This window comes from Rhinolophus hipposideros (assembly GCF_964194185.1).
Source record: "Rhinolophus hipposideros genome assembly, chromosome: 17".
Classification (NCBI taxonomy): Eukaryota; Metazoa; Chordata; class Mammalia; order Chiroptera; family Rhinolophidae; genus Rhinolophus; species Rhinolophus hipposideros.
Window position 1 is genome coordinate 12,902,067 of NC_138063.1, and position 16,747 is coordinate 12,918,813.

General features: G+C 40.0%; 1 protein-coding gene across 19 annotated transcripts in view; it reads right to left on the reverse strand.

Moving 5' to 3' along the window:
- Window positions 1-16,747, reverse strand: part of ZNF532 (zinc finger protein 532) — a 96,731-nt gene that overhangs the window by 24,447 nt on the left and 55,537 nt on the right. For 17 of the 19 annotated variants that reach the window (XM_081079124.1, XM_081079120.1, XM_081079117.1 and 14 more), the window contains 3 exons: window positions 13,823-14,004; window positions 9,359-9,535; window positions 3,452-3,614 (listed from right to left, as the gene is read on the reverse strand). In XM_081079124.1, the coding sequence (XP_080935250.1) occupies window positions 3,452-3,614; window positions 9,359-9,535; window positions 13,823-14,004 (522 nt within the window). The remainder of the gene's footprint in view (window positions 1-3,451; window positions 3,615-9,358; window positions 9,536-13,822; window positions 14,005-16,747) is intronic. The other 2 variants (XM_081079123.1, XM_081079122.1) reach the window with 1 other exon arrangement.

The following is a 16,747-nucleotide window of genomic DNA, read 5'->3' on the forward strand; positions in this document are numbered from 1 at the left end:
CATCATAAAAAGAAATATCTATCACAAATCGCACCGCTAAAAGAAAGTACATGTGGGCTAATCTTAATACATTAGACTTTAAATGCAATTTTATATTCATTCAGAAATATTTCTTAATATATCAAGAAGAAAACCTAAGCAAAATACATGCTTAAATAAAGACATGGAAAAGTATTATTTGAGACTCGTAGATACAGAGAACACACTAAGGGTTACCAGAGGGAGGGGGTTTGGGGAGCTGAGTGAAAAAGGTGAAGGGATTAAGAAGTACAAATTGGTAGTTACAAAATAGTCATGGGGATGTAAAGTACAGCACAGGGAATATAGTCAGTGATATTGTAATAAATATGTATGGTGTCAGGTGAGTATAAGACTTATCAAGGGAATCACTTCATATAAATGTCTAACCACCATGTGGCACACCTGAAACTAATATAATAGTGAGTGTCAACTATAATTGAAAAAAATTTTTAAAGTACATTTGTATGTCAATTATAATTTAAAAAGAGAAAAGGAAATATTAACTTTTGTGGTTGCCATTACACATGTACTTCTAGTTCCAAATTATTTTTGAAAACTTATTTGCTTGGGCCATTTTAAAATTGTTTAAAGAAAGCCTTCTGTATTGCATCCAAATTATTCCTGGCACTCTGTCCTTCCCCAGGGTACCACAGGGAGTGCTCTCTACAACAGACCGTTTCTGGGGAAGAACAATTTACTTTCCTATCTACCCAGAAACATTTCAATAGGCTAACGTATTGGTAGGTGCTCAAGAGGCTTAGAATATCTGTAGCAGTTTGGATTTCTGCTGAGGTTTGGGGGCAGGGGTGGTTTTAATCTCCCTACACCCTGTGCTAACCCATCCCTTACAGACAGCGCCCAGACTTGTGAACTATACACAGTAGGTACTCAACAAGGCTTTTGAAACCGCTGAGCTATTTATTTTCATCAACCTCAATAGCTACCGTATCTTCAACTTCAATTCTCAGAATTTCAAATTCTATTGGGGTAAATTTAGTACACTTTGCTTCTAAAGACCGGCTCGCTTTGGTTTTTGTTTTGTTTGTGTTCTAGAGGTGTGGAGTCCAAAAACAGAAAAAGGAAAAGAAAAACATGTAGAAGCAAAAAAGTCTATGCCTCAATGTACAATTTACGTTTAAATAGGGCCTTCTCCGTTTGTCAGTATTCAGGCTTGCAGCTAGCCTCTGCGTTCCTGAGCCTACAGAAAGACACGACCCGTTTTCCTAAGGTGCATGAGCACATCTAAGCCTCCTAGGTCACAGAGACTCGCTCTACAGAGACCCAGCTCCATGCTCCTTCTTGAGTGTTCGATTGAGAAGCTGTTCCTTCAGCGTACGCTCCACCATACTTTCTCAAGATAAGGTCTTCTCTAAACAGTACCAAGAAGTAGCCAACCTTCAATCCTGTGTTACGCCAGAGGGGAATAAAGGGGTCCTACCATTTTCTCATGAGCAGAGGTTACAGGTCTACCCTATAAAAAGGAGCCTAAGCTCCATGTCCAATGTTCCTTTGCAAAGAGAAAATCTGGGGCGAGACATGATGTCTTGACAGCCAGAAAGTGGGCTCTCACTTCTTTTCCACCGTGCAGGGCACAGGCTTCTGTGTTAAATGGCCTTTCGCAAATCAGAAGCCACTTTTACCATTTAACTCCCCCCTCCAAAAAAGATAAAAGCCAAAATCTTCTAATAAGCTTTCCCTAAGTTTCTAGAAAAATATAATACATATTTACTAACTAAAAGTAGAGGATAAAGTATTAAAGCATTCTTTCATAAGATAACCTTATTGTGTGAGAGAAATCACAGAAAAGCAGCAAAAGATTCTGCTGTGACGAGCAATGGAATGGGTGTTAAGGTGAGAATTTCTAACTTACTCATTTTATTTTCCCATTGTTAAGTAAAAATAAGATTATTTATTAAAAACAAATGGTTTTTAATAAATGAAACAGCTTCATTATGTTAGAGTTGATTTTCCCATAGCTCCAGTCACAATAAATAATTTGAATGACTGTAACTAATGAATGACTGTAATAATTTGAATGACTGTAACAAACTCTATACAGCCCCATATCCGGACGTGAGGATGAGTTTCACAAAGCAAATACCTTAAGTCTCTTAAGAAGCAACTCTTCTTTCCCCACTCCCCGTATATAGTATGTTAAAATATTTGGGTCTAATTCCAATGTCCCTAACATTTTTAGTAGCACTTTTTAGTTTTGCTTGGTCATTCACTAAAGAAATATTTATTGTCAAGATAGTTATTGTAATTTTAGTGAAAACCTTGAAAAGACTCTAAGGGGATTTTATTGTACTTAAAGTAAGAATGAGGAAACACACCTTCCATGCACTTTCCTGACCTGATAATGCCACACTGCCACCACCACGCCCTGGCCTCTAGCGTGGAGACTCTCAAACACGTGACGTCCTTTGCAACAGGTGGTTACTCCACGTGAGCGCACACACACTCAACACAGGAAATATTAATATGAAGATTAACAGTCCATTCATTTAAGGAAGGTGGACTAGGATAATTCAGAGACTTATAGTTTGCTCTTTAAACTGACCACTTTGTGTGATATATTTAAAAAAAGAGAAAAGCTAAGAAAAAGAGATTGCGTTCATAATATTGGGTCTGTTGTTTCTCTTTTTAAAAAGTGAAATCACTTAAATCTCTGAGAGCGGATGGATATTATCTCCTCATCACACAGGAATAAAATTGCTTAACCTATCACAGCGGACAGTTAAGAGGCTAGGACTAAGCTGTCCTGAGTGAGCTTAAAAGGCTGTGTAGAGATGTACATGCCTCTGTTGGGGGCTGGGGAGTGGGTTATCCAACTTGGACAGTTAGGCATTTCAGGAACTGCACAGCAGCAGGTGCCAGAGGCTGTGCTGTACCCTGGACATGCCCCAGTCAATTTACATGCAACCTTGACAGAAAAACAAACAAACAAAAAAAGACTGAAAGATCCAGGGGCATCAATTATAATGCAAACTGAACTAAAGTAATTTTTAAGGGAAAACTGTCCTTTTTCTAAATATACCAATATTTATACAAACTACACAATTTGTCAGAGTCCCTGTCTATTTCTGATTCCTCTACAAAACCAAGTTCTCAAAGAAGTAAATTTCACAGTCATCCTTTTCACATGTAGAGAAAAAAGAACTCTCCATTATCCTTTTAATGTCAGTGCATGCATTTGTTACTTTGCGTTGACCTTTCATGGCACGCGATCAGGCCTCGGGGGTAAGCAGCATCCCTCAGTCAAGTGAACCGAGGATGTCAGCATGCTGTCATTGCTCTTCACCAGCGACTAGCACCCACCCTGTCCCCCCACAGAGCCCATGCTGTCCTGTAACCTGCAGCTCAGCCTTGCTTTATCACCGACAAATGGATTCTGCAATTCATTTAAAGGACAGGAGACATGTGCACACACCTTGATATGGTCCATCATGAGTTGCTTCTGTGCATATAAAAGAGAACAGTCTGGACACTTGAAAACAGACACCTTCTGGTTTTCGATGTGTTGGTCAAAGTGGCGATACAGCAGGGTTTGCAGGGTGAACACAGTGTCACACATGGAGCACTTATATATTATTCTACAACAGAGAAGCGCACGGAGGGTCAGCCAGCCCGCATCTCTCCAGACAGAGGAACTGCTGCTTTTCATCTCACCTCAAGAATTCAGGAGACAGGCGCAGCGGGAACATATAAACACGATAAAGAGAACAAAACAGTGTAGCTTTGAAACAAACTTTTGAAGGCAACTGGGATCGCTCAGGTGCTGGTCGATCTTAACATCAGATCGCGGGCATACATCCAACCAACCACACGTGCTTACAAGTCTAAAGCAATGACAACCGACACATTATGTTTCTAAGGTCTTCACTCGTTAGTTACTTTAACATGAAGCAAACCAGCAAACCCAGCAAAAGCACTCTTGATTCTTTTAGGGTTTGCTTTTTTCTTTTTCTTTTTTTTTTTTTTTTTTGAGGTTCTTTTTTAACATCAGACAAGAAACAATTCAAGGGTGCTACTCTGACTTGAAAAAGATTTTGGTTAATGAACTAAGTAGGCCCATTCAGCTTCGGTAACTACACAAACTTCCTTGTTCCAAGTGTTCTTTCAGACTCAGTAGCAGTTTCTGCACTTGAATGTCAACATGTGTTCTTAACATAGAAAGCCCTGCAGAAGAGAAAAATCCATATTTCAACACTGGAATGTCTATTGTGCTTTCAATGGTTTAAAATACTCTCTGTCCTTGACAAACCCTTTCTGTACCTACCATTTACTACCAAGCAGCTTCCTTAAGCTAATTCTGCAGATCTGAACCCTCAGAACAGAATCTTTTTCTATCCATCAGCACCTTCCACTGAAGCTCAGGCAAGCGTCGTCTGGGGGAGTGAAAGTTCTTAGACTCCCTTCTACAACCTTCACCTCCAGTGAACTTGACGGGTCACCTGTGAGCACATCTGCCCACAGTGGGTCACCCTTTCCTCAGTGACCGTTCCGGGTCGTCCCGGTTCTTAGGAGAGTCCCCAGAAGACCTGTGTGTCCTTAGAAGAAGGATGAGAATAGCAGAAGGAATCCTATGGAGCAGCTTAGGGAATTGGCAGAGAAACACTGACTGAAGAGGAAAGAGAAAATGGAAAAATGGAGGTTTCATCTGATATTTCTGCCAAAAAGCTAAAGAAAGTAATGCCTCTTGAATCTACTTGTCTTTCCTTCTGGGGTCTTCTTAACAGAGCACTTCTCATGTACCTCCAAACCTCACCTCATTTCGCTGTCAAAAAATTACAGATTTGACTTGTTTTTTTTTTCATTCCACATATAATTTATAAATTTAATTGGACTGACACGTTATAACAAGGTTTTGACATGTTATTACTTTGGCACATAGCACAAGCACCCTTGATTGGGATGTGGGTATTTTTTAAGATCTGACTAAGTTTTACAGGACTTCAGACAGCTCAACAGTGGTACAGTAATGATGTGTCATCATTAAATTTTCATTTACCAAATGAAAAGATATTCATTTCCTCCCTATTTGAAATAGCTAAAATTTGTAAATAGTCCAGTAATATAAACAATTAAATAAGAGCAACTATGTAAAAAAAAATCTGTTTAAATAATGTTGCAGACATATACCAATGACGTGGAAAGACTTTCCTGAAAATTAAAACCATATGTAATGAGACAGTATGTATGAGGTGACCACAATTTTTAAAGGGCATAGAAAAGAAACAGAATGCATATAACTGTCGTCGTCTCCGCTGAATATATGTATTCCTTTTATTATTTTGCCTGTCTATATTTCCTGATTTTTCTGTAATTAGCGTACAGCAATCAGAAAATAAGAATAGCCTCCAGAAAAGAACTAAGATTTACTAGCTAGGCTAAGAATTTTCTCAGGATTCTAGTCTTACATTTTCGGCAATAACTATTTCACAAAAAATGGCTTGGTTCATTTTATCCATGCTACATTCCTTTGGAATAGGGTTTTGTTTATTTTGATTTGTTGCCTTTACTTAATATTATTAGCAAAGAAAGTGTAAAGCAGCAGAGAATCTCTTCACTTAGGCAATTTTCTGGGGAACAGGTTGGTATAATAGCATAACAGCAGAATTCCGCCCCACCAACCGCTAACAAGTCTAAAGGGGAAATGGTAACTTTTATAGGGGAGAGGTCTGGCAGAAGTCTGACTGGATGATGGAGGTTAATGACATCACCATTGCAAATACAGGTAGGTACTGCATGTCCCCAATGTGACACGATGAGAAGATTCCAGCCTAAAGTGCATGTCCTGCATCCAGCCACGAGGAAGCAGTGACAGACGCAGGGAGGGTCATCCTCAGAATGAAAGGCCTGTATCGTCTGTTGGATGCCAAAGACACGAGGAGGAAAGGCTGAGCCAATTGTTCCAGATGGAAGACCACTGATGAGACAGGACAATTAAACGTAAAATGTACTCCTGAATAGAATTCTGGGCCAGAAACTTTTAAAAAGACATTGTCTCAACCACTAGAGAAATTTGAATGGGCTCTATGGAATAGATGGGAATGTAATCGACACTGATTCATGACTGGGAGGCTAGATGGTAGTGAGACACCTAAGTGTCCTTTATGGGAGCAGAGGCAGAACACACACAAATATTTATGTTATAATGCCTTGTGATTCCTAAACAGGAGAAAGCGACATACAGAGAGAGAGAGAGAGAGAGAGAGAGAGAGAGAGAGAGAGAGAGAGAGAGAAATGATGGAGCAAAAGGAAATGCTGACAGCTGGGGAATCTGGGTGAAGGGAAGGCAAGAATTCTCTAGTACGTTCTTCCAATTTTTGTGGAGGGTAGAAACTGTTAAAAAAAGAAAAGAAAGAAAACTGGTGCTAATGTTAAAACAAAGCCCAAGTAAAGGTACTAGGAACCTCACAGACATAGGGACAGAAAATGGAGCAAACTCCAACGACAATGGAAAACCACAGGGAGCTTGTGGGGCAGAGAAGTGAGACCAGTTTGTACGCAGAGTCTACACAGGCCACGGGCAGGGCACAGTGAGGAGACACTGAGAAATTCAGCGTGCTAGGTTCCCAGGAGTGTGGGAATCGCAAAGCCCAATGTTTGACTTAATCCTAGATGTAAGACCGAATGAATGACAGGGTAACTAGACTGTAACAAAGGAGGGAAAGAAAGTGGAGGAGGGGCAGGGAGGAAGGAAGAAAAGAAGGAACAGAAAGCTAAAACCAAATACCCATACTCAGGTCCAACTTACCACAACCATAACTCTCCAGAACAGAGGGCTATACTTGACACGGATATGGAAACAAATGAATAAAGGATTCTAAGCTCTGAAATCCCAAATGTCTTCCATCACCACCGACTGAAGCTAACTAGATGTAAATCACCATCCTGAACATCATCAATGCCCACACCTCCGTTAGGTGAGTTCACCGCACTGCCACTTCACAGATGGGACCCAGACTCGTAAATCCCAGGGCCGTGGTTCCAATTCAGCTTCGTCCACCTCCCAAGTCCTCCACCGTGCTGCTGCTGTAACTTTGCACCTCTTTTATTTCTTAGGGATTTGTTCAAAACTCTGTCTCTTATACAAGTCTTCACTTTGGAGTTCTCATTTATCCACTTATACACATTTAGAAGTGACAAATAAAAGGAAGGCACAAAGCAGCAAAAGAAACTGCTATCATCCTGTTTCCCTGAAAATAAAACCTAGCCAATCAGCTCTAATGCATCTTTTGGAGCAAAAACTAACATAAGACCCGGTATTATATCATATTAATTGTATTATATTTTATTATAAGACCTGGTCTCATATACTAGCAAAATAATACCAGGTCTTATGTTAATTTTTGCTCCAAAAGACGCATTAGAGCTGATTGTCCAGGTAGGTCTTATTTTCGGGGAAACACAGTAGGAGAGTTCAGTGCCTAAGGAGCCATTGGAGTGGGGGCTAGTGATTTATTTTGTGCTAACATAAACAGAACAGAGATGGGTTTATGTCAAAAGGAAGTTTTTGGGTCAAATGTAGGCCAAAGGGCCTTCCAGCACGGCCCAGGAAGGAGGGTTTACAGAAGGCCGAGCAGGGAAAGGTGTCAGGGAGGAGTGCGCTCCAGGTGGAGGCATGACAACCAGGGCCCAAGGGGCAGCCCCTGGTGCTTTCACCAGGCTGCAGGGGAGGCCTGGACTCAGCCAAGCACCAGCTGTCACCCTGAATCAGTGCTGTTGACTTAAAGATCACTGATGAGGATATTTTGCTGCATTTCATTTGTAAATTTGTTTTAGTTTTTATAGTTTAAAATAGCAATTGATGCCCATCTTTAGGCTTGGTACTTGTTAAAGAACCATTGTAGTAAAAAACATGTTAAGAAAATACTGGAATAATGTTTTCCTATACATTACTCTATTAATAATTTTAGGAATGTTTTAGCTCCTTTTAAACATTTGCTGCCCCGTATTTCCAGGTAACAACAATATTCCAGATTTCATACACATTTCAGTGAATAAACTTTTTTTTATATGAGTAAAGACTCATATCAAAAACTACATTCATGGGGAGAAAAACCCTACGTTGGTGTCCAGAAGCCTCCCTACCACAAATATTGAAGAGTGCTTAACATCAGTCTTTGGAGTCAACACAGGTTGTATATGGATTCTCTCATTTGTAATTTGTCTCATTTTGAGGATTTACAAAGACCAGAGTAAAGGTCCTACTAGAACAAAATTCCATTTTATCATAGTTTTTAGTAAACAGAGTCACTTCTATAGTGTTTAGTCAGTAACACTGCCCCACAATTACATGTTACAATAAAAGCCAGACAATATAATATGGCAAATCTTCTCCCTAATACTTCCTTGATTATGGAGTTGTAGACAAAAACACTCTAATAGATTTGATTTTGAGGCTGCAAATCTAGCCTCACATGATTATCAAATTCCACGTTGCCTTAAATACGGGAAAAAACATGAACGTAACTACAAGCATCTATTCCAGTGCTGGGTCCACATACAGAATGTGGGGGGTGGGGGGTAACATGGGAAGGGACTAATGCTACATACAGAGCCCCTCCAAGCTCCAGATAGAGAGACCGTGGGCTCGGCACTGCAGGCATATCATCTCCTTTTACAAATCCTTATACAAACCCATGGGCATAAGCACTACCCTCCCTGTACAGGAGAGAAGACGGACTTGAGACAGGGAGAGCGACAGTCCAAATTCCCACAGCTGAGGGGTGGGCGGTAGGATTCGGACTCAGGGCCCCGACTCTCTCCTCTTTGCTGCCTCAACTGCGGGCAGGCAGCCCATAATTGTCTGCCAAAGCACCGCTTCATTATTAAAGACACAAAAAGCTAAAAATGGGCAATATTACGCGCGAGATGACGGCAAAAATGAAATCTACTTTTACTAGTCAAAGACATATACCGGCTATGAAATTAAATTCCGTAACTACTGTCTTCAGTTGACTTCAGCTTATCAATGTCACTGCGAAAAGTGTCTCCTATAAGAATGCAACTATGGAAAAAGGGAAAGATTGACAGTTTTTATAGTTTTCCTAGAACCTGTTAAAGTCTCCTTATGAACAAAATTGACAAATATTCACTTGTGTACTAAAAATTGAGGACAAAAGCATAAGGAATAAGCGACATTTTTGGACAAAGACGTCACCTGGAAAGAACAGAAAGGTTTGGGGAGTTATGAGCTGCACTTCATCGAGCCTCAGAAGCTGCACAGTGGCGTCATTTGTCCTAGCTTCAGTTCTAATCCACTGAACTACTCCTTCCTCCAAATCGCTACGAAAGCAGTGGAGTAAAAGGCAAAAGCAGCACGACTTACTTTGGCTCTCCTATCTTGATGCCAGGATGCTGTGTGTAGGCGTGGGAATGTGTGCTGGGGGCAGACTTAAACGCCATTGGACAAATAGGACACTTGTAGAAGACTTCACAGTGAGAACCTTGAATGTGCGACTTCAGTGCGGCCACATCAGAGTACACAACATTGCAATGCACACATCTGTTAGAAAAATAAACAGAGTGGTTAGCGCGAGACCATTAAACGTGTGCAACGTGACTGTGTTAAAAACTGGGTAAAATGAACATATTTTAATAGCCCTTTCAGGTTTCGCATAGCTTGTGGGAAATGTGTGGGTTTCTTTCCTATTCAGAGATGGGAGAAGGAAGATTGTGAAGAAAAATAACTCAAATGGTCTAATTTTAAGCGTCTTTCAAGTTTCTAGGAACGGATGTCTAGACTCCAGACTGGTGAGAACAAAGGCTCGTGGGGCCATAGCTAGGCCAGGAACACAGGAAGACCCTGTGGCTCCGACGTGTTACATGCTGACACCAGCCCCTCTACCCAAACAGCATTTCCAATGGAAGCAATCTTCACTATGTGACCCTACGTGCCATCGATGGAGGGGCACAGGAAAAAGTGAGTACTGGCTCCAAGGCCATGGCCCACTTCCTGGTACACACTGAGGGGGTTAGTGTATCTGGAGATTATGGGGGCCCATTCGATAGAGGTCAACCACCTGGATTGTTTGCCTCCTGGAAAACAAATTTAAGCACCCTTATATCTGTTTAAGAAATGACATGAATTATAAACTTGTGAAAAATCAACATCTCTAAATAAATTGCCTGTCTAGCTAACCTCTTCTTGACTTTCTAATGATTTAATTAGCTCATTCCTTGTTCAAATCTAGTCCTACAGAAACAAAGTTTACAACTTAGCTACACTTTTCCCCAACCTCCTCTTTCTCACACTGGGACTCTCAGCAATACTTATAGTACATCCACTTGATGACCTAGTCGTCCTTTGTGCACACCTGAAAACTACAGAGGGTGCCAAAAAAAGTACACATATTTTAAGAAAGGAAAAGAACTGTATTAAAATTGTGATATCCGACATATACCGGTAACAAAAGATGAATACAAATCATGTGTATACATTTTTGGCACCCCTAGTATTTGAAGGGAGTCGCTCTGTAGACTCTCAAGTTTATAGGGTTACACTCTTAATATGCCTGACAGACGTGTTTGTTCCTGGGTGTGAATAGGAGTGACCTGGAGCAGGAAGGTGCAGAGAGGGCCTGCTTCCAGGAAGCAGTGCTCAGAGACTTTGGCCGTAACCTAAGGAACTTCTATTCTTAGAACCTCCCTTCTGAACCCATGGAGATGCCACCAAAGTCACACAGGAGTGGCGTGCTCTGAATGATATGTGCGCTATAAAATGTGCCATGGTAACCTTCACAAGCATTTTATAAAAATCGTTAATGCCTTAGCATTTTAAATGACTTAAGGCCTAATGTTCAGCAGCACATACATTAAAAACATTACAAACAAAAGGAGAGCAAGTAAGGACCGCCTCACTATTCTATCGACTTTTATTTGAGGCAATAAAGCCAACATGTTGGAATTATTTGGGGTTAACACGAACTTCTGTTGTCTTGAACTGGTTATTACTGATCCTCTCTGGGCCAGTTGCTCACGAGAAGATCATTTTTCAGTCCTTCCCAACCCTAGAAGACTGTGATTCCTATGAAAGAGGAAGAGTATCCAAAACAAAAATAGATGCATTACTAATGAAACAGAAGGGTCCTCTATACCTGAATGATAAGCAAAAGAGTTTTTCCATCACGGGGAGAAAGGTGGTGTCAAAGGGCAAAAGACCAGGGAAGGGCAAAGAAGGAACAAAGAGCTCCTTCTCTGAAGTTGCATGGATTGAGAGGAAGAGATCCTCCTAAAGAGAATAAACTGGAAATTAAAGAATCTCTCCAGTTGACGAGGGAGGCAGGTAAGGTTGCATCAATGGAGGCCAAGGGAAAAACCTCTTTAATGGAAGGAAAGAAAGAAGAGAATTAAAAAGAACTAAGAAAAGAGTGACTTGCAAAGTCTCTGCACGCAAGTGGAAGAAAAGGTTCAAGGACAAGAGGCCAGCAGGGAACGTACATAAGACAAAGAGAAGGCAGAGTTTGAAAGGGTCACACAGTCTCCTAATGCTACTAAAAATCAGTCTGTTAATACATGTTTAATCAACCTCAAGTCCTTTGTGTTCTGCGTACCCAATCAACTTTCTCTGTATTTTTTCATTTAAGAAAACGTTTACAGTATACAATCCTCTAATTCTGCTTTCTAGATGCAGATCCAACGGATTGAGAAGCGGGAAAATTCAGATAAATACTTTACTTTTACCAAATCAACCAGAAGATAGAAATGACCCCCTGGATGTTTGGGAGATGCAACGTGAACAAGAGAGAAAAAAAGGAGGCATAGTGAATCAAGAAGAGACAGTATAAGACATGGGAGCCGTGTCAGAAGACTCATCTGCCTAAAAAGAAAAGAAAGAAAGAAACCATCTAGAGTCCCAAAAAGGAGAGGAAAACATACAAGGCGAGGGCCTGCTAAGCCTCTGTCAAATATTAGGCTGGACCATCATCTGCAACAGCGAGAAAAAAACTAAGGTCAAATTATTTTACATCATCAAAAGCGGTAACCATGAACTAAACTTCAGAAAATACAAACAGTATTTTTACAGCTCTTATAAGCCTCGTGTCCAGGGGAAAAAATCTATACTAAACACAACAATGTTAGTAAAAATTCAAAACCCCGAATTTAAGGAACTCTGTGAATGGGGGGAACAAAAGGAGAAAGAAAAAGCAGGGGGTGGGCTTTTCCAAATGAGCTAAGTACTTTTGGCCTGCCAGCTGAGCCTCTACTTTAATTTAGGAAAGATACCAGGGATAGCTAGAATGATGGAAGTCCCACTTCCTTTATTCCTGCCAGCCTAAGTCTCCTTTCCTTACACTAGAAAAGTAAACTAAACATCGGAGGAAAGTCTGGCATCCGTTAAAAGAACACCATTCAGAACATGTCGTAGAACTGCTTTCCATCATTAAACAAAGAATCCAGTAATGACCGTTTCAAAACATGGGGAAAGAACCAAAACATAACGTGTATAGATTTTGTGTATGGAATCTAGAGCACCTTCAATGTGTAACTCCCACACCCCCCGCTGCCCTCCCAGCACTTAGCATGCATTTCGAGTGTCCCGTTTTTACTCTCCAACATCCCAGTGGAAATGGAGTCTAGCATTACACCAATTTTATAGACAGGGCACCACGGCCCAGAGAGAACACATGAATTACCACATAATTGGTGGCAGAACTGGTACGAAAAACTCTGGTTTCTTAACTTCCGAACCAAAAGGTTTTCTAGTAGGGTAGACTCCAATTCACTAAACGTTTGTGCATCACAGGTTTGGAGGTCTGAGATAAAAATGTGAAGTAAGTCTCTCTTAGTGTTAGAAAAATGGACAGAGCCACCTAGGAATCAGTGATGCCAGAACCTAAATTTAACTGAAATAAAACTGTGAAATCATACCAACTGGACTTCATTTTTATAAAACATAACTGTATTACAACTTAAAAAAAATAATAATGTATATGAACAATCTAACATTAAAGATACCAGGCAACCAAACACTTAAGTTTAACATAAACACACAATACAGTAATACCTCAATTAACAAAGATACTGTGTTATCAATGACAGATTTTCTTGGTGGGCCTTCATTGGGTCAAAATATAAAAGGCACAGGAATGCATTTCAGAAGGTCACAAAGGATCAAGTTCAAATACATCATCCTTTAGTATTAGCTAAACTAACGTTAGATTTGGCAGATGTTGTAAAAGACACATCTAAGTATCTTAAGGGGGCAGTGAAAGAGATCCTAGTCGAGATGCGTGGAGATGGGGGAGAAGGCTGAACTCAGGTAAAGGAGAAGAAGGAATAAAAGAAGGGGTTATCTGGCGGACAAGGCTCTTCCACAAATAGCAATGTTAGGAAAGAACATACACCCAATCCTTCAACATGACAAAATAAACATAAGGAACCATTGCACCCTTTCTGTTTTGATTAGAGGAGAGGAAGCATTAAGAGGTATAGAAATGCATGGGATGGTTACAGGGGTTAAAATGCAGAGAGCATGACAACAAAAGTATGCCTGAAAGGTGCAGAAAGAAAAGGCTCTAACAGTCAATCAAAGTCAGACCTTGCCACATGCACACTTGTGCCTGGAAGGATAGGCTCCATGTACCCTCAGCTTTGGGTGGGCCAGGGGGCCAAGACCACATTAAAAAATTCAAACAGATCAACTCTACTACAAACAAGCTCAGCTCCCAGAGGATCCGTTAATCGAGGTATCACTGTACGACCCTAATCACTATGTGCACAGACCACTCCATACGCTGTGCAGTTATAAGTGAACGAGCTTTACTGGCACGGAAGTGAGCAATATACTGACCGAAAACCAACTCTCCGCGTGTAGTGCAGACAGTTCTTGGTGACGTGGGTCTGGAAGTGCACCGACCTGCAGATGGCCCCACACTCGGGGCAGGTGTAGGGAGATTTGTGCTGATGGATTCTCTGGTGAGACGCAAAGCTGCAGTGGTTAGGAAGCAGCATCTGGCAGACAGTGCAAGTCTTCTAAACAAACCAAAGGGGGAAACAGGGTTGGTCCTACGAAGTACTTTCTAATACGCAAAGAAGCTTGGTTACACCGCAAAATCATTACACATCGGCCATTTCAAATACGACGGTAACTGATTCTAAGCCCAAGGAAAAAGCAATCTTGAAAGTTACGTGTTTCATGTAAAATTCCTTACCCTGTAAAATAGAAATCGTATGTTCTAAGTAGTCAGGCTCATCCCAAAGTATGAGGTAAAGAGAATGTCGGCTTTAGGGAGAGTTCTGATTTTGCGGACTCTTACATTTTGTTTAGTGTGAAGAGGTATTCTTGCAAATTACATAAGCAAATCAATGTTAATGTATAATTGCAAGTTTATAGGCGTCTATCTTGACAACAGTCACAGTTCCCACAACTCAAAACCTTTCTTCAAAATAATAAAAATTAATTAGAAGCTAATCCAGTTTCTATTTTTTTAAGTCACTTCGGTTATTTAAAATCTGAAATACAGGAATACAGAAGAATGGCCACAGCAATTAGTTGGGGTTTTTTTGCGCATGAATTGATCTTTAAATGGATGAACTGGACATTATAAGATCTATAATTAAAACCAATGAAGTCAAGTTCAGATATGTAAATTGTAGCCATTAAATGGAAACTTTAAGTAGAGGTTAACATCTACTCACATATAAAACAGAGACTGAAATCTTCTTTGGAAAATGCTCTACAGAGTTGACTAACCGGGAAAAACCAAAACACTGTTTTTCATCCCTTTAGATGTAAACACTAAAAATGGCATATTTTTAAAACAGAAAAACAGAAAACCTAAAGTAAATATAAACTGAGTACTTACTACTTCCATTCCAAAAATAAACCTAACATGGCACAGGATAAAATGTGTTTGAATACTATTTGGGTATTCACACAAGTGTCTACTGTCTTCTAAAATGTACAATTTGTATTCATGTCTGTTGAAGAAAGCCTAAAAACATACTCTAGATAAGATTTAAAATGATCTTTTATATTGACAAAAGAATGATCACATTTTAAAAAGACTTTATTTTTGTAGCTTTTGAGTCAAGCCCCAAAATTAAGTTTTAAACTTCTGAGCAACTTAAACTAAGAAAAATCAGAAACTCACTTGCAAATGCTTTCTTGGTTTTCTCCTGAAAGAACTAAAATACAAATTTTATCCCACAAAATGTTTATTATAATCACAAAGAAGAACATTACAGGCAGCTTTAACGAGATTATTTAGCATCATTAAAAAATAGCATTCCTTTTCTAATAACAATATTCCAAAGGTTAAAACAAACCACAGCAAAGAAAACCATCAACAGATTCATTAATTATAAGATCCTGTTGACATCTACCTTATCACAGGTAATCATTTATTTCTCTGAACTAAAGTTTTCTATCTACTCCCACCACAGGCAGTGAATTATAGTCTGGATTTCCACAAGCATCTTAGAATGTCTTGCACTTACTTAGGAATAAAATCAATATATTCTATACTACAGTCAAAACACATTTTAGGTAGATAACTGAACCCATTCCACCATAAGCCAAGTGATGTACTAACTACTTCAAATAAATACATTGAAATACAACATCTCATTTAATTCTCATAATCATCTATGAAGTAGATGATATTATGTCCATTTTACAAATGAGGAAATGAAGTTTGGAGAAGAAACTCACCATGGCCCCACAGCTATTAAGTGTAAGAACCAGGATTTGAACTGGGTTCTGACTACTTCCAAGGCCTGTGATGGAATGCTTGTGACAAGTGGCCTGGGGGTTACAAGGCATGAACAAACAACTATATACAGGAGAACTACTATTAGCAAACACACCTGAATACCAACGATAACCATTATGTTAGGAATATAGGTGATGCCCCTCCCTCCATAGCTTCTCTTTTATCTAAAACAATCTGGTTATACTATTTTACAATAGTATACAGCAACAAAAAAACAGCAACAAAAATCGAAAATCTACAAAGGAAGTGAAGTATGTGTTCTGTAAAAGCTGAAAAAAATTTTCACATTATCTCTCAAGATACGTTAACAAACATTGTTCACAATACATAGAGAACTCAACAATGAATTGCGTAAATACTCTTCCTATTAGACGTTTATGTTTATAATACACATATAACTATATAAGTTGTTTATGGATGTGTTGGTAGATGAAAAGGCTTTGTTTCTAGCAAGTGAACAACAAAATAAGTATCAAACTATTCAATTAAAAATAGGTTTTATAAATGAAGGGTTCTTTACGACAGAAATTGCTAACTGCAGAGACTATGAAATGTTTTAGAGTAACAGGGTCACCTAAACACCAACACTTCAATACCCACCTCTCTCATACCAGTTCCTAGAGAGGGAAGCGTTCCCTTCCTGATGCACTGGGGGGGGGGGGGGCGGTCCCCTTGACCCCCTGGAACTCTGTGAGTGCTGCTGACAGCCATTCTAGCACCACCACCACCCCCCGCCCAACTAGCTATACAAATGTGTACTCATCCATGTCGACTTTGACGCTCCTCGTACAAGGAGAAAGTGGGAGTCAGTATGGACTACAGCCCCAAATCAAGATGCTTTCATATTCCACACTCACTAAAACAGGAGAATTCAGTCACTGGGGAATCCCGCTGGATACAGACCTTGTCTCCAGTTTATACGTGGAGATGTGTATGTGTCCATGCACATACACTGCATTTCCTCCCACATCTGTTTACCTGCTTCCACTCTTCGCCTCCAC